At 38.4% G+C, this 21,127-nt stretch overlaps 1 protein-coding gene across 6 annotated transcripts in view; it reads right to left on the reverse strand.

Moving 5' to 3' along the window:
* Window positions 1–16,138: 16,138 nt before the first annotated feature.
* Window positions 16,139–21,127, reverse strand: part of pard3bb (par-3 family cell polarity regulator beta b) — a 227,837-nt gene continuing 222,848 nt past the window's right edge. For all 6 annotated transcript variants that reach the window (XM_067603150.1, XM_067603151.1, XM_067603155.1 and 3 more), the window contains one exon: window positions 16,139–21,055. In XM_067603150.1, the coding sequence (XP_067459251.1) occupies window positions 20,941–21,055 (115 nt within the window). In that variant the 3' untranslated portion in view covers window positions 16,139–20,940. The remainder of the gene's footprint in view (window positions 21,056–21,127) is intronic.

Consider the following 21,127-nt stretch of genomic DNA (forward strand, 5'->3'; position numbering starts at 1 on the left):
ATTCTAATCACTTTGGCCATTGACTGACTTCATCTAGCGCCATCATCAGGTCCAAATTTTTATATTGTCTGATACTTTGGGTAAGTAATTATCATTTCTTAAATGTTTCTCTGCAGCACCATTTTTATTCCATCTAATGACACCTAACCCAAGTTTTTGTCTCTCATGAAATCACTGTTTTAACATTTCAGACTTAAAATATTCTAGTCACGGATAAAACATTGTTTTCCCCAAAGATAAATATAAGGCAAACTTCTGAACTCCAGCAGGTCATAACCGCTGCTTTGAAGGCATGAATTAAATGTCCACTGCATAGTAAAGTATTTTTAAAAGGTTTTACAAAGTGCAACTCTTTTTCTTTAACCAAACAAGGATGAAATCAAGAAGCAGCATATCCCTTTGCCTGGTTTTTGTCTGTCTGCTGCATTCAAAACAGCAGAAAGTGTTGTGAAACAACCTACAGGGTTTTGGAAAGTGTCGTGCTGCTTATATCTGTGATTCATCAATGCAAAAGTTTAAAAAAAAAGCCTAAAAAAGTTTCTATGAGTGGCACAAACTTGGGGTTATTCAAGACTAGAGAGATATTTTAAAATGATCAGAAAGTATGGGTGCCAAAAAACATATCTTAACCTGCTATATAGAGTTGTGAGTGGGTGCTTTTAAAGCCAGTTCATGTTGTGTAACTTTGCACTTTTGACTTTTTATGGATAGTTTGTGTAGGCAGGATCTAACCACACAGCCTAAAGTTTGAGGTTAACAGAAGCTGGTTATTACAGTAGCCATTAGCCATTTACAGGAGTTTTTTTTTAGGGAATCTGCCACATTAAACCTGACGCTGCCTCAGGAAAAGCTCAGCTAGTTCTGTAATATTCAGATTTCGCCCTCAGTCGAAAGGCAAGGGAGAGAAGACTTTGCAAATTGAGAGTGGCAAGGAGAAGGTGAAAATTCAAAAAAAAAAAGGCCTGAAAGCAAAATAAAGAGAAAGACAAAAAGGAAAGAAAGACAGAAAGTAAGAAAGAAAGCCTGAGAGAGTGAAGGGTTCTTTGATGAATTGGTTTAGAATGAGAGCAGAGTGCTGGAGAGACCAATGAAAACAAACTGGACTGAAGCATTTATTTACACTCTGCTTCTCAATTAAGTCAAATGGGCCACTTTAACGAGGCTGACATTTCAACAGTATAATGAGATACGGAAAGCTGAGTGTCCTTCTGCAGGATGTACGGTAACCGTGGGTGAGTGTTATGTGTGTTTACGCCTAAATGTGCACATGAAAACACACTCTCCTGCTACACAGACTTTTGTATGTATTAAGATGCACATGTGTTTCTTCGAATGTCAGTTCAGGCACGCTTGCACACGTGTGTTTATTCTTTTTTTTTTTTGCCGTGTGGTCTCAGTCCTACATCCCTCACCTCCTCTGTCTCCAACGCTCCTCTGTGGCAGCGTTTGTCTAAACAGCGCAATCTGGAAAGCTTCAGCAGCCGGGCCCGGGAATGTTAACAGGCTGCATCGTAACATTACACCTACAGGAGTGTGTGGGTGTCTGCAAGTGTGAGTGAAGGAGTGGAAGTAGCAGAGAGGAATAAAAAAAAAAAAAGAGAGAGAGAGAGGGAGAAAGAGAGAAAAGAAGGTGGAGTGTGTGTGTGTATACTGGTGTAATAGAGCGAAAGAAAGAGATTGGCTTGATGGAGACAGAGGGATGGAAAGTGAAGGTTTGGTTTCCCCTGTGTGTGTGTGTGTGTGTGTGTGTGTGTTTGTGTGTGTGTGTGTGTCTGTGCATACTGTGAGGAATGCAGCACTTTGGAGAATAGGGAAACTCCCTCAGTGGTAATGTTTTAAGCAGCTAATAAACTCTCATGGCTGAAAGGATGAAACTCTATCCACGCCAGGTGAAAACCATTTCTCACGCTTTTGTGTTTTGATGTGTGTGAATGCACAGATTTTTCCATGTCTGTGTGTGTCTGTGTGTGTGTGTGCGCCTGTGTGTTGGTGCACACATGTACTGTTTATGTGTCTTTGTGTGTAAAATGCCTGAGTTAAGGTGTCTGGATAAAAGCTTAATTCTCAGGGGATCTTTGTGAGCGTGTAGACTGTATGTTTTATGTTGTAACACAGAACAGAACCCTCGTTGAAATGATCCATTAAATATACATCACCACACCTTCACCAAAATATCAGAGGCCATGAGAAATAAGCTTCCATAATTGGACATATGGCATACTTTCTCTAATCCATACAAATCCAGCTTGTAAAGGCAGACAGAACAAATTCATGGATATTAAAAATAACGCGTGTAAGTCATAGGTGAGTTGGCTCAGTGGTGAGTAAGAAGAGGTAAGAAGTTTGTCATGTAATCAATTAAAGATTCAGGCTTTCTTATAGAGAACTGGGAACATGAAAAAGAAACGTGGTTACTTTCTTCCTTCCAACAAATCTATGATATGTGAGGTTTAACAAAACACTTTCACGATTCAACAGTTATGGCAAGATGATGGAAAGGGCGTTTGTGTCTGTAACTTCTAAATCAAAAGGCCTTTTGTATGTTCAAATAAGCAATCACTCGAAAAAAATCTGTTTGTTGTGTTTATTCCAGCAGTTCTGAATGTTTCCATCTCCACAAGCCACAAACTGACTTTATTAGCATGAGTGAGCCAAAATAAAAAATAAAAAATTAGGAGTCACAGATACACACAATTTTTTTTTTACTAGTGGACAGAAGTAAAAGTAACGACGACGTGACACATGAAGGAGAAGAGAAGCCATTTACTTTTTACTGAAGAGGTTGTTGTTAGCGTACCTGTCAGGCTTGTTTATTCTTTCCTCTCTGGACTTTGTCTTTGCTCTGCGTGTGTGTGTGTGTAAAGTGCACGTCTAAAGTGTTTGTGATTAGAGCGTGTGAGAACTCTTACAAGTGTGCATGTGTACCCACAAACTCGCACACTTGTGTGCAAGAAGAAGGGATGATTCTCCATTTTAGACCACAGTGGAAACTTCATTCCTTCCAGACTCTACATAGACATTTTGAATAATCATCAGCAGGGATGAAGCAACTATTAGTCTATCATCAAACACAGGAATTACAAAACACACCCTATACAAAGCACATCCAAAACACAATTCTTCTGTTAAAAATGTACATCCTTATATTGCAAGAAAATGCTCTAGATTTTGGTCACTCAAACCTTTATCACGTTACAACACTCCTCCGAGCAAATAATGAACGAATCATAACCACAACAGAGCTTAAAAAGAAATGAAACACAGAAATAATGTCACACTTTGCTTTTTTAGCTTATTTGCATTTCAGAATTGGCTCAGAAAGCACAGCTGCGATGGACGCCACATTCTGGAAAATTAATTAAGTCCCTGTTGACTATACCTCTCAGTGTCATCAGCGCTCTTTAATGCTTGTTGCAAATCTAGCGTTCTTAATTCTCTCGTGGCTATAGGGTGTAAAACGTTTCTTCATGGGGACAATGTGTTATGTGTGTGTGTGTGTGTGTGTGGTTGAGCACTGATGAATATTATTAAAAAGCTTTCAGGAGCACACACTCAATTTCAAATGTTTATGAGCTCTATGGATTAGTTCCGTATCAGTTTCCGTGAGAAAAAAAGTCGTGGCCACTGCCAGCAGCCTCTCATCATAACACCCACCAAAAAACGTGGTTTGGCACAAGTGGTGAGGCTTTGTCGCTGGTTTTACCCAAATTCACCAAAAACCCCCCTCATCACAAAGTCTTTTCAAATCAAAGCACACCCTCAGAGCTCATAGCTGATCCACATGGAGACTGTCAACAAAAAAGATATCCTAACCCCAAACACATTCTGATCTTTTCTCTGTAACTTGGTTGTTACATTTTTATCCCTCATTTCTTTTTTTTTCATACATAACTAAGGCTGCAACTAACAATTTCTTTGTATTTCATTTATTTCACAGTTATTCTTCGCATATTTTTGTGTATAAAAGGTGAGAAAATTGTGGGTAATTATAATTACCCAGAGCCAAAGGTGGCCTCTTCAGATTCTTTTTTTAAATCCAACAAGCAGTACAAAACCCAAATATAGTCACTTTTCTATCACATAAAACAGATAAAAGCAGCAGATCATCACAAACTGGAACCAGATAAAGATGCTTTTTACTTTAAGAAATGATTAATTATCTAAATAGTTGCCAATTAATTGATACTAACTGATTAATTGACTCATATACGTACATCTGTCTTTCACTTGCTTATTCAAATGGGCAAACATACACACACACATTAGAAGACATGTGCCAAAGTCTCTTTATCACAACACCAAAACCACTAATCTGGCATGGTATTATTTTCTCCTCCCAGTAGTATCTTACCACTGCCATGTTTTCTGTCTATTGGATTAGAATGGAGGAAAATTGATTTCACACCATCCACATCAACTAAACAATATTTTCTCTATAATTTGGAGAATGGTAAACTTACAACGAGTGTTACTGATTTAAACCAAAGATGATTTTTACGCTACGGTATGAAAATTTGGAAAGTCTATTTTTTTAATTTAATGTGATATAAAACTGGCAAAACAGCTGAAGGAAAATGAAAGCCTCGTTGTTGGGTCGAGGTAATTTATGAATCCCCTGTTTACAAAACATGTGCTTCACCATGTTTCACAGAGTAACAAAGAGCACGAGGACCTTGCAAGCTCTCATTTTCCCCTTAATTTAGCTGTGCACGTATCTCTCTCTTCACATCCTGCCACGAAAACACTGGAGGTATAAGAGCTTCACCTTGTCCTCTTTATGGTATCAATACAACAGGACACAATGACATGAACAGAGACAGGCACACAGTTACGGTAAACAAACAACCCATCTTTCTACCACAGTGTATGGAGTTGTACACGGGATGCTGCATGTATGTCAAAAGCCCAGCAGGACTTTCTCTGTGGTGATTACAAAATAAAACGCTGTATTTCTAAATGCATGATATAAAATTAAATGACCTTTTAAAGTTAGGGACATTAGCTTTCAGATCCTTTTATTCAAAAATAACAAAATGACAGAAGTTGCGGTTTTGGTTCCATAATCTGTTTACTTGTAACTCTACAAGCTTCCCATGACATGAGTCATTACATAAGACCTATCATGCGCATTTCCAGGTCTATATTTATATAGTGGGGCTCTACTGGAATATCTTTGCTTGATTAACATTTCAAAAAACTAATTATTTATCTTGTACTGGCCCTTTACGCAGCGCCTCAGTTCAGCCTCTGTCTCTTTAAGACCTCCCTTCTTTTTCATGTGCTTTACTTAAAATGGAAACTTCTCAAATGCATCCATACATGTTCAAGCATGAATCCAGTGAGAAATATACGAGTGGACAACACGACCAACCCGTGGAAAAATCTTAGCAACAAAGGCTATGGAATGGGCGGCCATTTTTCGAGTATGTGTCAACAATCTGATGTCATCATGAGGAGGAAGTAGAGGTAACACTGCGAAGCGTTCAGAGCAGGATGAAGCCCTGGCTTTTGACTTGCAGGGCATATTTTTACATATGTTCACCTTAAGTTTCGGACCTTTAACCATGTTTAACATAGACATCCGATATTAGAAACAGTATGAAAATATATGAAAAATTACAAAAAGCACGATACGTCCCCTTTAATGTCTCACACGGACACATATAATTGTATGTTTTGATTCAGTTGTGATTTCTCTCTTTATATTTCTTTCTCCATCCCACACACAAGAATTTACCCAGTAGCTGTTAGCTGAAACTCAGAATATAAATATTAATAACAGAAATAACAGAAAATCACAAAAAAGCATATGTCCCCTTTAAGGTGTTTGCATCCATGCTTCTGAGGAGTCTCTATAATGCAAAGACTAAAAACACTGAGGACATTGAGGCTACTAAAAGGACAGCAGAGTGTGTGTTATGGTGTGTGTGTGTGTGTGTGTGTGTCAGCAGAAACATCTGACAACCAAGTTAATGAAGTCAGTGGAGGCAGCAGGACTCTGAACTAACAGTGAAGAAGTAGCCCACATCTCGTTAGTGTGACGGCTGTTCAGCACCCAATGTGGAACAAAATGCTAATAAATTGCACCAAATTATGCTGAGGAAAATTGGTACCAAATCCTGAAATATTGTTGCTATTACTTGTACCTTCATGAATGAATCATTGTATGGCTTTTAAAACAGCTACAAACATCTACAGTATCCAGCAAGACCAACACACACACACATACACACACATACATACACACAGACACACAAACACGCACACGCACAGTCTGGGAACAAACCAAATCGGCCATGGAGAAAACAACAGCTAATCCTCATCCTTTCGCAGTCTTTATCCTTGTTAACTCCTTTATCCATGTTTAACTCTTCCTTTCATCTTGCACTCACTCTCAAAACCGTTTCCTGGACAACAATCAAGGCACATGACCCCAATACATACCAGATATAAGACAGATCATCCCAGTGTCTCCAAAACTGCAGGTTTCCATCTAAACTGCTACTCATCTGCTTAGATTTATTCTTTACACGCATACTGTGCATTGTCTTACAAAATGTGTGCTTTTCTGTCTGATGGAAAAGTACATGAATTGATACAGAGCAAGGTAGGAGATAGCTTACAGATAGACAGATGGAGAGAGGAACATCGGTGACATTTGGAGGGTTCTGACCTGATAAACCCCACTCTCAGTCTCTCCATCTCCTCTTCTCTGTCCTTCCTGCTCTATTCAAGCCTTCCAGAGGATAAAATAGGCTTTAAGAGAGAATCTGTCCACCAGTTCTCCATGCCAGCACATGGCACTTAGTCACAAGAAGATCAACTTATGGCACAACCAACCAAGTTCGTATCAAATGAATCTTATAGCCAGAGCCGGACTGGCCATCTGGAGTATGGGGAGTATTGGAGTGACTGCCCAGGAGTCTGTTCCAGAAAGCCGGACTCTGATCCCAAACCTGAATTCTGGGTTAAATCACTTCAGGTTGGCAAACTTTTGGTTCATGAACAAGTGTCCAGAATCAGTTAAATAAACTGTGAGTGAATAGTGAATGCGTGAAGCTATCGTCATTGGAGCTTCACAAGTCACCATGACAACTGGTACATGCTTTCCTTTGATGCCCTGTGCTTGTATTGGACAATTTAAACAAAATAAAAAGAAAACATCTCATTTATTTGGGTGTGCAAACCCCCCTTTTTTTTGCTTTGGACCCCATCCCCCATGTCTTTTAATTGAGTGTGATGTGTGATTGAGCCATAATTACGTGCATATGTGTATTTTATTTTGAAGTAACAGGATGCAGCCAATGAGCAAATAGCTTTGCTCATATGCAACACACATGTTGCTGTTGTTGAATAGTTCAGAACTGAAATACAATAGCAAGAGCTAAACAAAAGCTAAACAAGTGGAAACTTTTGGTTACTGCGGTTTATATCTTTCTATCTTTTGTCTACTTTTGTAAAACATGGGCACTCGAGAACCGGTACACACTGAAGTCATCTAACTTTCTGGTAAGTTTTAAGTTTTAGGAGAAGTAACTTACCTTGAGACAATGAGCTTCCAGAGTGCCGGTGTGGAACCACAGCTCTGCTAGCAAATGCACCAGCTGAGTTATGGAGATGCTGTTGGCGAAGACAGAGAGCTTGTGTGAAGGTCAGGAGAAGTATCGACAGACGCAGGAGATTTAAAGCTTTCCATCCATCGATCACTATGGGGAACGTGAGATCGCTCACCAACAAGGTAGATGAACTGATAGCCCGACAGCCACTGCAACCACAACAAGCACAGTTTGCTGTTTGACAGAAATATAGCAGGCTCACAAATTTCAATTAAAGATGCTAGTAAATATTTTGTGAGTCAACTACATGGCAGGAAAGAACATTAATTTCACAAGACTTTTTTGGGACTGTGTGTCATGTGAGATGGTAGGATGATGAACATGCACTGTAAAATATTTAGCAGATCACTGAAACTGTATTACAATGAATGTTATTACGTTGTTCTGTATACTGAAGACCCTATTGACCTGCACTCAGAGCCTAAAACCGACACTTATATAAAGATAGTAAATATAATACCTCCAATATATTCATGGTCTTTGCTGGAGGTAAGTAGACTTTTGACAAGTGACACCAGATTCTCAGTAAAGTTAATGTACTGTAGTTATTAAAGGTAAACTTGTATTTAAAAAAAAAGAGGCTCGACTGATAGTGCCAGTTAAAGATGCAAAGATACCTTATAATTTCAGAATTGGCATCAAATTAAATCCAGACTGTGATTTATTATTGCTTGTTGCATGAATTTCTTAATAAAACTAATAAAAATTGATGAGATAATAGACTGATGGTGCTTCTGCGTGACACGGGGAAACATAAACAAGTGTGCAATATCCTTTTCCTCGCTACCTATCTTCATATTTCATACTCTTGTCATCTCTGAGCTCCTTGCTTCTACTCTGTCCTTGTGTGCCCCTCTTCTGCAAAAAAATAAATAAATAAAACCCTCACCATCTCTCCCTCATCCTTTTGTCTATTTTTCATTGCTATAAAAGTTTGCCTCCGTATATCTTGAGAGCTTTTTTGTGAAATGTTCGGCCAAAATCACCCCTCATATTTCAGTTTCTTTCAGAAAACAAGGCATGGCTGTTAGTCTGCCATTCCTTCTCTAACTTATTACCCCGCACAGAACAATCTGTATTTAACGGCTGCCGCTGAGTAACAGAGAAATACTTGTGGGACAGAGATTGTTTGAGTGTTTTGGTGTTTACTGCAAAGGCTCAGGATTAGAAACCAAACAGTTTTGGTGCATGTACCCCCCTCTCCACCCACCCCAACCCCTCCTCTCTATCTCTGTCCCTTCTCCTGCTTCTTTCCCTGAAGCGATTTGAACACAAACTCTCAACTACAGAGTCTATTAGCTCGGTCAGGGATTGTGTAAAGAGGGAGATGTATTTTGGGAAGATTATAATTGCTCATGTCATGCTGGTCCCATCCCTGTAACTGACTGTGTGATTTGGGTGTGTGTGTATATAGGCTGAGAACTCCCCTAGGCTGTATATAGTATGTGTGAGAGAAACATTGGTGACCTTAAGAGAACACGCTTTAAATTTAGTTAATAAAAAAAACAGATTTTCCTCATCCTGGAGTTCTCTCATCCAAATAGTTTCAAAGAAGCAAAGCTTGTTTAAAGTGGACATTATTGCCCTGAGTTGAGGCTCTCAGGCTCTACAACTCCTGCCCTTTTGCCAGGATTTGTAAAGCCTAACCCAGACCTTTACCACCTTTAATTTTTTTGTCTTGTATTGTATTTAATGTATTTTTGAGCATTTTTTGCCTTTAATGGATAGCTGATGGGGGGCAAGGGAAGAGAGAGGGGCAAGGCATGCAATGAGGGTCCCTAGCCGGAGTCGAACCACGGATGTTGCAGTTAGTTGACATGTGCAGTAACTACTCGGCTACCAGGGCACTCCCCTACCACCTTTAATTTAAACATTTGATTGGTTTACCTTGTTGGGGTCTGTAAACAGCCTGAGAGCGAGCATCACTTTAGATGTTCAACTCATGGCAAGCAAGTCCTCAAACCTTGTTAAAACACTTTAAAAAAGCTAATTTCTTTTCAAATACACACATATAAATCACACAGACATGTAGTGTACATCTACAGTGGGGACAAAACGAGGAGCCTGATGGTCTAAAACAACCTTTAAGTGTTTATTTCAGAGGTGTTTATGTCACATAAACATCACATTTAGTTCTGGCTTCTTGGCAAAGTTTCCAGCCTGCTCGGTCAGTGGAGTTAGTTTAAGTGGGGACCTGCAGTTACTGTTGCTGAAAGACAAAATGGAAAAATGTCATAAAAGATTAAAAAACAAAACTTGCATTAAAGGTCTTAAGTTCCAAGGAAAAACTTTTGGTGGTGAGGTAAAACAAGTCGATGGTTGAAACTTGTACTGCAACTCTGGCATTTCCGGTGGGAGCAATTCATATTAATGTCACAGAAGAGCTCAACAACAAGCATGGTAGCCTCTTAGCAAAGTATTTTTAATTTACAGGTACATATAATAATAACAATAAGTAATCTTGTTGCATTTTGATTGGTGTTATTCAATAGTCCAAAGTATATAGATGACAGGAGACAAGGAGAGAGAGAGATGGGAAATGACATAAAACAAAGGTCCCCAGTTGGACTCGAATCTTGACAGCATCTTAAACCCAGAGGCCACCAGGCACTGCAAAGAGACCTGCAAGTTCAACCAGCAGAGCCAATTAACCCTTTAACATCCACCCTTTTTATAGAATTTTGGCCTATTTGGCAAACTCAAATGGAAAAGCTTATAACAGAAGAACTGTAAGGCCATGATGCATGTATTAGGCTTCATTTGACAAGTGACATCCTCTAGCTTCTGGAAATGTGCTTGTTTAGCATGTGGCTAAAACACAAACAAAACTACATTGTTTTTGGTCCTCATCTATAATGAGTCATATTTAAATAACAATAATTAGGACATGCTTTATGCCAGAACTATGCAGAACACCATATACCTTCCACATCTTGTCAACCTGTTTTTAGTTTGTGGTGTCCCTGATGTCCCTGAACCTCTCCAATCATCTCAAATTGGCCCAATTGTACCCATTGCTTTGACTCATTACTGCGTGATGCTACCGCTAACACCTAGCTTACGCGGGTCACCGGTGACCCAGTGGATGTTAAAGGTTAAAGCTTAATGATATTTGTAGCTTTTCATTTTGTTGTATAGTTTGTATTTTGCACTTTGTGCTCTAAAAGTAAACTCTTTCTTTCCAGCTTGATCTGCTGTAGTTACTTTTGTAAACTAAATATTATTCACACAAAAAAAAGACGGACACACTACTAGTGCAATCAAAGCTGAGTGATAGCCTCACAACTCTCCATGTTTTCTTTCTCTAACTGATATTTCATGTCATCTTTTCTGTGCTGAATTTATTTCCTGACCACAGAGGCAATGAAATCCTTTCAGACTCCACTGGAAACTTTCAGTGATACATTAGCACTGATGAAAAAAAAGGGCTATTTTGTTTCTTGAAATGATTACAGTGGCAAAAAAATAGATAATGCAATAGCAAATTTTATGTTAAGGCTTTTTTTAAATAAGGTCAGAGAAAGTTTAGAAAGATGCATGAAAGGACGACATTAAAGGGTGATGGATAAAAACAGACAAGAGAATCACATTAATGAAAAGATGAGCAAGTTCTGTTTGGTGGTTTGTAACTTTGTTTCGGGGAAAAGGGAAAAAAAGATGAAAGAAAAGTACACAATTACTGGTGAATAAAACGTCTTCATTTCCTTTTCAGAGAAAAAGCAACACCTTTTTCTCTTCTCTCTCTCTCTCTCTGTATCTCAAAAAGATGATGGGTGTCATTTCTCCTTTCATCAGCTGACAAACTAAATGCTGATGCAGTGAAGGATTATGTTTGTGTGTGTGTGTTTTTGATGGAGAACACAAGCACAGGTGTTGGATAATGTGTGAATGTTTTTTCTTATGAGTCTAAAGCCCACAAAGGAGTTGGGATTGAGACCCTCTGATAAGACCTACAGTACAACTGCAGTCTTTCTAACTGGAGATTAGTGGCAAAGCACAAGTCCTGATGGCTACTGATGCCACATAAAGGATGTTTTTCTACAGTCTATGGCAGTGAGGTTATTTATTTGGTTTTATTTTAACTAGCCACAAAAATCACATAACTTTTCCAATGTAATTATCAACTATTTGCACATTTTCTACAGCCTTTAAATAGGACATATCATACTTTTTATCATTTCCTGTTATTTTTATACTGTTATGATATCTGATGTCTATATTAAACATGGTCAAAGGTCTAAAACTTGGGGTGAACGCATGTAAAAATGCTTCCTGCAAGTCAAAAGTCAGGGCTTCAGCCTGCACAGTTTTGTTTACAATGTTACCTCTGCTTCCTCCTCGGGATGACATCAGATTGTTGATTGTTGAACCGTATACCAACAAATGGCTGTCTGTTCCACGTGCTGTTCGCGTTGTCTACTCAAATATTTCCGATCAGAATTGGGAATTGAGAAGTTTCCATTTCGAGTAAAGAATGAGAACAAGAAGTGAAATCCTACTCGTATACTGTTTACTTAGGTAACCTCTGGAGTGAAAGGAGCTAAAACAGCCTATTTCAGACAGAGGCTGAACTGAGGGGCTACATAAAGAGCCATTACAAGATAAATAAAGAGTTTTCTGAGCTGTAAATAATGCAGAGATATTCCAGTAGTGCCCCAGAATAAAAAAATATAAACTTGGAAATGTGCATGATAGGTCCCCTTTAACAGTGAGCATCTTTGAGCTAAATATACAGATAATTGAACAGGTTAAATTAAAAAGGTCTTACACCTTTGGGAGAACTTTCTCTTAATTTTAAATCGGTCTAAAATAAAGAAATACAATGTAAAGGGAATGTAAAAAAAGCACCAGTTTGTGAAATATAATTGAGGTTTTAGGTAAGTAAGAAGGAATCAATGTTTGATGGTACAGTAGCTGCTACTGAAGCATAAAAAAGAGAAAATGTAGAGAAATAAAGGCCAAGCAGATAAGGCTCTTATTTCAGTTTCATTGTTTCCTATAATGTTGTTTCTGTGTTCTTGTGATCACTAAGGAAGCTACAAGAAGCTGTTACATACTCCTCCAGTCTCATCCACTGTCAGCTGCCTTACTTGGAAATGACTAAAACTTTACTGGTATTAGTGTTTCTGTCTAAGTGAGTAAGATAAATAGTGTTTTAGTGCTCTGTGTGTTTGTTTTGTGTTCACAGTAAAGAGTGTTGGGTCGACTGTGTATGCTTGACTTTCCGTGCATGTTTATAACTCCTGACTGCTCTCCTCTGTCACATACAGAAATCTCAGTGTGGCTCAGTGCCGCGGATCAACGAGCAAGACACTGAGTATGTGCGCTAGCAAGATGCCTCAAGGTTACCATCGGGCTGGAGTGTGTGCACGCGCGTGTGCGTGTGGGACGGGAAAAGGGGAAACAGCTGCCACTGGAGTTTACCACAAGTCATTACAGTGCACAGGGGACAGAGGAAATGTAATTTTTTTACACACAAAACACTTAATGGGACGCAGTCAGTGTTCTTAATACACTGTCCATGACCCTGTCAGGAAGTGAGTCTTAGGACTGACACGCATGCACACACACAAGCACAATATATGTGGTCATTGGTTTGTTCATCCAGTCCCACAGTTGAGGTTCAGTTGTATCTACATTTTAAAGGATTCATTCGCACTAGAATAGTGTTTCCCAACCTGTGTTTAAGGACCTTCCGAGGGGACGTGATGTTTGTCAGGATAGAGAAGCAAAACTTTGTATTTACATTCTGGCATTTTCTCTGGTGAATTACTTGACAATATTACCTCTACTGCCACTACAAATGATTCAAATAAAACTACCTGAGAAGGATTAATCAGTCTTTGGTTGAACTGGTCACAACCCACTGATATGAGCATGTATCGAGAAAGGCTTCCCAGTAAACATAGCTTTGTTTTAAGGGGTTGTAACTCAGAAACATCCATGCTGAGCTGGCTCAAACTTACAGAGCTGTATTTCCATAATATAAGTAAAACACACAAAGTACCTTAAAAAGTTAAAAGCTTGGCACTATCTCTGTCTCTACTTTGTTGCTTTAGTAAGATCTCATAAACCTTTGAACCAACACAGCAAAGTGTTTTTTCTGCAGTGCACACAAAGTGCTGAGTGGGAAAATCTGATGACTTCATGAGAAACTGACATTTGGGCATGTGTATCACTTCTGCAAACAAGTGCTGATTCATACAGTATTGAACTGTCATCAGTTTCTGTCAATGATGATTTAAATTCATAAAGAGACAACAAACATGAATTTTATATTGACATGATTGGAATGAATTGTTTTACATGGCTTTTGGATATTCGTGTGTGTGCACGCAACTGTGTCTCGAAAAACAGGAAAAAACACTCCTGATATGTGCCTGACATGCTCGAATCACAAGTGCACAGTCAAAGACAAAACAACATCGGAAGATGACAATAATTAATGAGGATTTTGGGTGGTCTGGCAGTTCCAAGGACAGCCTTCAAACACATTGTGTACATGCAAAACAATCAGAAGTCAAGGGAACAAAAAGCAGGCTGCCAGGCTGCCTATAATAGCAACAACTGAACAATACCTTGCCAAGTAGACTCACACACACTCGCACGTCGACAAACTGGCAGCCACTCATAATAGGAAATCCTAATTACAATGGCTTCCAATGCTTATTAAAACTACTAATAATAACTGCTAATAATTACAGCATGCCAAACCTGCCCTGGGAGGAAGGCTGGAGCAATTACACACCCAGTCAGTCAGTCAGTCAGTCAGTCAGTCAGTAACTATTTCATACAGTCAGTCAGGAAGTCAATCAGGCTGTTCGACAGTCTCTTGAACAAAGCATCAGTCAGAAATTTACCATCACAAGGCCACTGAGTCAGCTAGTCTGTCAGGAAACCCGCAAAGTTACCGTAGGGTTAGTCATTTCACCTCAACACATTACGTGTCAATGACAGCTGCATTAGGTGATTGTTGGTGTCTCCCAGCAACAGAATCTGGAAATACAATGAAGTCCTCAGTTTCTTAGAAGAGCCTTTCTCATTTTTAATATGACACAGTCTGAAAGTTAAGGGACACACGAGAGACAATTAGTGTTTGTTCTATAGAAACCCTGTCTACTACACTACCCACAATGCAAACCAATAGCATTTATTTCTTAGGTTCTTCTGCAATTGGCAACATTAACCTCTGACTATGCTTGTATCCACTTTTTATGGGAAGTAGCCAAGTAGCTATTATTGGTTTTGGGAGAAAACATTAGCTGAAGGTAGCTATTAGAGCGAGTGATATCACATCATCAGCATCATGAGTTTTGTCTTTTGTAATACTCCGTTCATGTTACAAAGTAATCCAGCGTTAATGTGTGCTTGCATCTACTGTATGTGATTGGCAGTGCCTTTCCGGAAGATGCCATATTGCACTGCGGCAAAAGTTGAGCCAGGTTCATCTTTTTAGCCCAATGACCCTGCGTTGTTTTGCCAGAGCCTGCTGCATTGGCACCCCCACTGCATCACGCTGAGTGTATGTGGGTCTGAACGCAGTGTTAGGAGGTGGACTGGTGAGCGGGACCTATCCATGCTGTAAGGTGAAACAAAACAATGAGCTTAAAGATGTACAGAGTTGAAGAACAGGGTGATATAATTTAGTACAGATTTAAAGGGACAGTGAGTTTTTCACTCTTTTCCTCAACCAGCCAGACAGCTTAAGAGCAGTGTAGTCAAAAGTTTATCAGTCCTTTAAACAACCAGTCAGCCAGCGGACCAGTTGTTTAGCCCTTCCACTCTTTTCATTTGCTCCAGCGAGAAGAGTCCAAAGTACCCTGCAATTAATCTCTTCAACTAATATAAGTTCTGACTTGCATTAACACGAGGACTTAATTAGCCATTATAATCAGAATATCGAATGTTGAAAACACACACACACACACACACAGACTTTATAGATCCGTATTGAACACTTTGCACAAAATGAAACTTGGCAGTGAGCACTTCCTCCCCATTGGCAGAGAGGTCTGGGATATGCTAATTAAGCCTTGACTGATAAAACATTCCCTTGGCCTCTATGTCTCATTACTACTAACTTCTCTGATTGCAGCCCAAGTCCTGCACCTACAGTGTCTGATAAATAAGAAAGCACCTTAAGCCACAGACTGTGACTAAACGCTTATTAAGCGGAGGGATATGACCTAGCAGTGCGATGGCAATAAGCCAGAAAAACTCAAAAAACTTCACTGCAATCAGTGTACCTTATCTTCTTTTTCTAATTGATAATTAGTCTTGCATTAATTTGGGCCAACATCTATCTCTTATCACAAAGGTACAATTTATCAGCTGCTTAAATGATGGACTAAATAGGGTTGGCAATGTTAATGATTCACCTTGCAGGGTATGGGGGACATGAGGGAAATAATTTCTCCTGACTCATATTTAATTAACCTTAGCAGATGTGCTGGGCATGCATTGTAGCTTAAAAAAAAAGCACAGTAAAAACATTTAAAGTATGACATCTTTGGGGAAACATGTTTGAAAATGAATCTTTTAATGCAAAAAAGATGTTATATACATAAATATAAAATGTAGGAAAACAATAGTAGAAATCATGGTTATCATTGATACACTTCTTTTTTGGGATTTTTTTTGAATACAAGCAGTTTAATAAAAAAATGTTATACTTCTAAGACAGAGAGGTTATTTAGTTGGTTCCTTCATACACTGGTCTCTGTGAAAGGGAGATCCAGGAGTACCAGAACTCTTCAAACAGAAGACTCTGATTAGTACCTTCAACTTGTGCAACTCGTATACTGCGAAAAACCAAAAAGCCGTAGATACAGAATGCTTGATATGTTTAACGATGCTCTGCAAAGTGTCACAATGTCTTGTTGGTCAAAGTTTTTGAAAAAGTAAGTGGCAAATTGCTTTAATAGTTCATTTTTTATTTGTGTTAACTGTGTATATAAAACAGAAACACCTGCACGAATTGAATTTAGGAGAAACGTGGTCAAAAGTATGCAGTGTACCTGCTTCTTACAGTAGCATGTAAACAGTAGTCAAACAATCTGTGGCTTAGGTCTCAACCAGCAACACACCAACTGTCATTACAAAGAAATATATAAAAATAAATGCTTGAGAAGAGTTGCATACATGTAAATGGTGTACTAATATCAGACGAGTAACAGTAATATAATAATAACTTCATGTAACGTTTACATCTCAACATACTGGAGCTCAGCGAAGCGTCACCAGGCACTGACAGAGACACACAAGCTGAGGTGACGTCTTCCTTCTGAGCTTTTCTGCTCATTCTGTCTTAAAGGAGTGCAATTTTCAGAATGATGACACTAAAATCATCCATGTGGCCACAGTAGATCATTTTCTCTAGTGCTCTATGGTATTTTTTTTTTTCAGTAACCAAGGTAATAAAACTGATCTTTTCTGATCTATAAACAGAACTCTTTAATCTTTTGTTTTATTATTATTGGCTACAGATTCAAACGTTCACTTCATGCTTTTTGTTATAACTTTGCATGCACATTTTTTACCATTTCCCCCCTTCAATTCTATTTTAACCTCGCCATTTATCATTGTCACAGTTGAGGTAATGCTAGACACACTATAGTAGATGCTGAAGTGCTAGCCCGCTGTTAGCACGTAGCACAGGAGTGAATGATCTAGCAGGGCATACGGATGATTTTGATGTTAGTTCTGTACTTTATTATTATTGTATTTTCAGCCAGAGTTTGACAGTTTTTTTTTTCTCTAATTTTCCTCCCTGATTTGGAAGTTTGATTTTCATACTGGTGCTGAAAATAGATGGTAGCATGAAAAAGATAAATATTTGTGAATAATACCCAGTCACTACATTCAGTCAATACGAGCCCACTGCTGTAAATTTTAGGCACATCATTTTTTTTCTCCTCTGCTTTATTCTTCTTTGAAAACTCTTTGAATCAAACAAATCTGAACCACAAGGACTCTCTCCAACAATCTATTCTTTAGTTTCTTTAATCCCTCTTCATCAATATCCCTCTTCCCTCTCTACATCCTTTTGTGTCGTCTTTCTTCCTTGTTTCCGTACCTATCCCTCTTTTCTACTCCTTTGTTCCCTCTCTTCGCTGTTTTTCTTTCATCTAGATTCTTTTAACCCATCCTTCCTTCCTTCTTTCCTCTGCCTTCCTTTCTCTTTCCAATCAAAATGTGTCTACGTTAACAAACAAACAAACGGTTCTCAGACAAAATCTGCTTCACTCTGCACGCTTTCAGTCAAATTACTCTCAACATTCACTTTAGTGGGATTTTATCCATGGTATTATTAACAGAAATGCAATTCACCTATTCCTGAAATGTCATTTTAAACATTTAATCCCCATTGAAATTAATACTGCTGAGCTTTGTGGAGTGAAACACAGAAATGAGATAGAAACTAACTCTTAGTCACACTTAATTGATGGTTTAGTAAGTGGCTAAATGGATATACACTATGGTGTAGCACTGAGAAGAGTACTCTAAAGCTCAATTCATGTTTCAACAGAACTTGTGTGTGCACTTCAACACACACTGACGCCCACACCACCGGGTAACAGAGATGTGCCGGGAACATCCTTCACATCCAAACTACAGTACATAGAATACACAGACAACACAGAGAAAAAGAGGCTAAAGTGAGTAATAGAGTGAAATGTATGCTCCCCCCCCGCTGCCCCCCCCAAAAAAGCTTTTTCTGCCTCCAACAGTATCGACATCTGCAAGGCATAAACATTTTACTCTGCTCCAACACGTTCAGCGTGAAAATTGCACAAGACTGATATGTGACAAAGTGGTTTGATTAGATTATAACATACAAATTAAAGATCTATTCCAGCATTATTAGACTGATAGATTTCTTATTCTCTACTTATTTTACATTTCTATCGATCGTGTTCAAGCACCGTTATAACATATGTGCTCTTCTTCTATAGTTTGGATGTTTAAAAGATGTTTTAAACAAATACTGTCTAAATACTAGGAGTTACTCCCAGTAGAGGAGATGGCAGCAATGTCAAATTAATATTTAATTGGGGCTGGGTGTTGGAATCATCTTGCTTTGGTTTGCTTATTGCTTCAACTGAGTTTCAGCGTTATTCCTTAGCTTCTTCCAAAAATGTAAAATTCCACAGGTTGATATTAACATTCTGATGAAACTTTGCAAAAAGTGGTCCTCTTGTTTACAGCTGTGGAGTATCTCTGAATTCGATGTCTCATTTAACGATAGAAAACCAATAAGTGAGAATAAAACTCTTAATGATGCAGTAATAATTCATAAAAACACAGGTTGACTTCACGGATCACGTACAGATGACTGTGAAAATGTAATCCATGCAAGTTTTTCGTACATTCAAGTAGATGATTCAAGTAGATAAAAAAAAGAAAGAAATCACTCAAAGATAAACTCAAATCCAATAATGTTATTGTGTCCTGAATTGAATATAAATGATTTGAAAACTTCTAGACTGTGGTTTGAAATGTTGTTATACAGATATAATTTTAATGCAGGAGCAGAGTCACTGATAAGTGCTGTAAACCAACAGTAAGGCATGGTTTCAGACCCTTATTATATGTAGTCCTGTACTAAAACAGGTATTTAAAATCATCCCTATTAAGAGAAATATGCTGGATAAAAATGAAAGGCACATTATTACACAGAAAGATAGTTCATACAGTGCTCTACTGTGCTATAATGCATTTCAATTATTCAAAAAGTTCCATAATTCATTGACAAGTCACAACGACAAAATATGTACTGTCATAAAGATTGGTATAGTGGCGTTCTCCCTGTTTGGCATATAGACAATAGGCTTCAAAATGAGCACTTCATTTAAAGGAATAGTTCAGAATTTGGAGAAAAACCCTTATTTTCTTTCTGGCAGAGAGTTATCTTTCCATTAAATATAAGACTACAGTGACAGCAGTTATAAAACCTGCCTACCAGTTCCAGCTCACTGATTAACATGTAGTGTCTCATTTGTTTAATCCGTACAAAACCCAAACTGTAAAAACAACAATTCGTCATTTTATGGGATTTATGTGCTGTAGTATTTCTTGGCCAGTTACTTCCTTGAGTCTCTGGTCACTGGTTGCCTGACAACCGCTCAGAGCCAAGAAACAAGAAAACAAGCATATTTTCCGAAATGTTGAACTATTGCTTCAAAAAAACTATAACTGTTGCCCAAATAGTTAATGCCATACGCTAAAACCATGCTAATGTTTTTATTGTAAATCTGACATGTATGGATATACTGTCTTGAATGCTATTTGTAGAATTATGATTTTTTTTTTGAGCATTTACTCATACAGCAAAGAACCATATCTTCAGGCTAATTAGTTTCAATCCACACACTTTTGAGACACAGGAATATTTTTGACTTTTTCAATCGTCTACATCTTAACTTACCCTAAGGAGTAGACTCAAAGCCCAGCAATCACATTTTACTAAACATGAACTGCTTCAGTTTTGAGAATAAATTTGACTTTATCACACAAACAAGACTAAGAGTCTATAGCCACACTAGTGGCGCTGTACTTTAGCACAGCAGAGTCTGATGGAAATGACATTAGTTGTGCAGGTATTTGGTCATTAACCAGAGAACTGGGCAAATTAAAACTTTGACCTGATGATGGTGCTTGATGAAAAGTCAGAGGATCACCAAAGAAATTACAATTCATCCTGAGGGGGACATAAACGTTTGTATCCAATGTCATGGCAATCCATCCAATAGTTCAGATATTTAAATTCTGATCAAAGTAGTGGAAGACCAACCGACAGACTGAAAGGTGTCATTTATCTATATGAATGGCCACATAAGTTATAGCTAGCATAACTAGCATATTACAGTGCTAGTCATTATGTTTCAGAGAGTTTTTGTCTTGTGGGTGCAGCGGTTCTACTGTTGTATTGTTTAAAATATGAGGCTGTAAAGCTCTATGTTTCTATGCCTTTAGTGGCTTAATTTAAATGGATCCAATTACCTTTTTGGCTCCAGCTGAATCTTGAAGACTTCATCAGAGTATATAGAAAAGTAAAAACCCTGCTAATTTTATACTCCAGGAAGAAAACTGAGGCAATTTAAATGACTTCAAACAACATGATATTATGCATCACGCCAGCCACTCTACAATTAACCTCCTTTACCTTGCTTGTCTGTGTATTACCATATACTTCAAACAGCATAGACAATGTTTGATAATGACGGTGATTCAAATCACACCACTATGAGGTTTTAACTCTGTTTCATTGGAGTACTGAAAGCAGTTAGTACTCTGCTTATTTTCATCTCTGGACCTGATTCGTCTACACAGCTGCAGTCATGGCATTCTTCTGTCTTGGGTTGGTTTGGTGTTGCTGTTGCTGTCTTCCGCTGTCTCCAGTATAGCCATATTGGTCTGGACCAGGATCCACCATGTGCCTGTAACAACATTTTCACTCATTTATGAAGGTCATAGTGATGTCCGAGTGAATTGTTGAGGTCTTATCTATG

This window comes from Thunnus thynnus, chromosome 11 (assembly GCF_963924715.1).
Source record: "Thunnus thynnus chromosome 11, fThuThy2.1, whole genome shotgun sequence".
Classification (NCBI taxonomy): domain Eukaryota; kingdom Metazoa; phylum Chordata; class Actinopteri; order Scombriformes; family Scombridae; genus Thunnus; species Thunnus thynnus.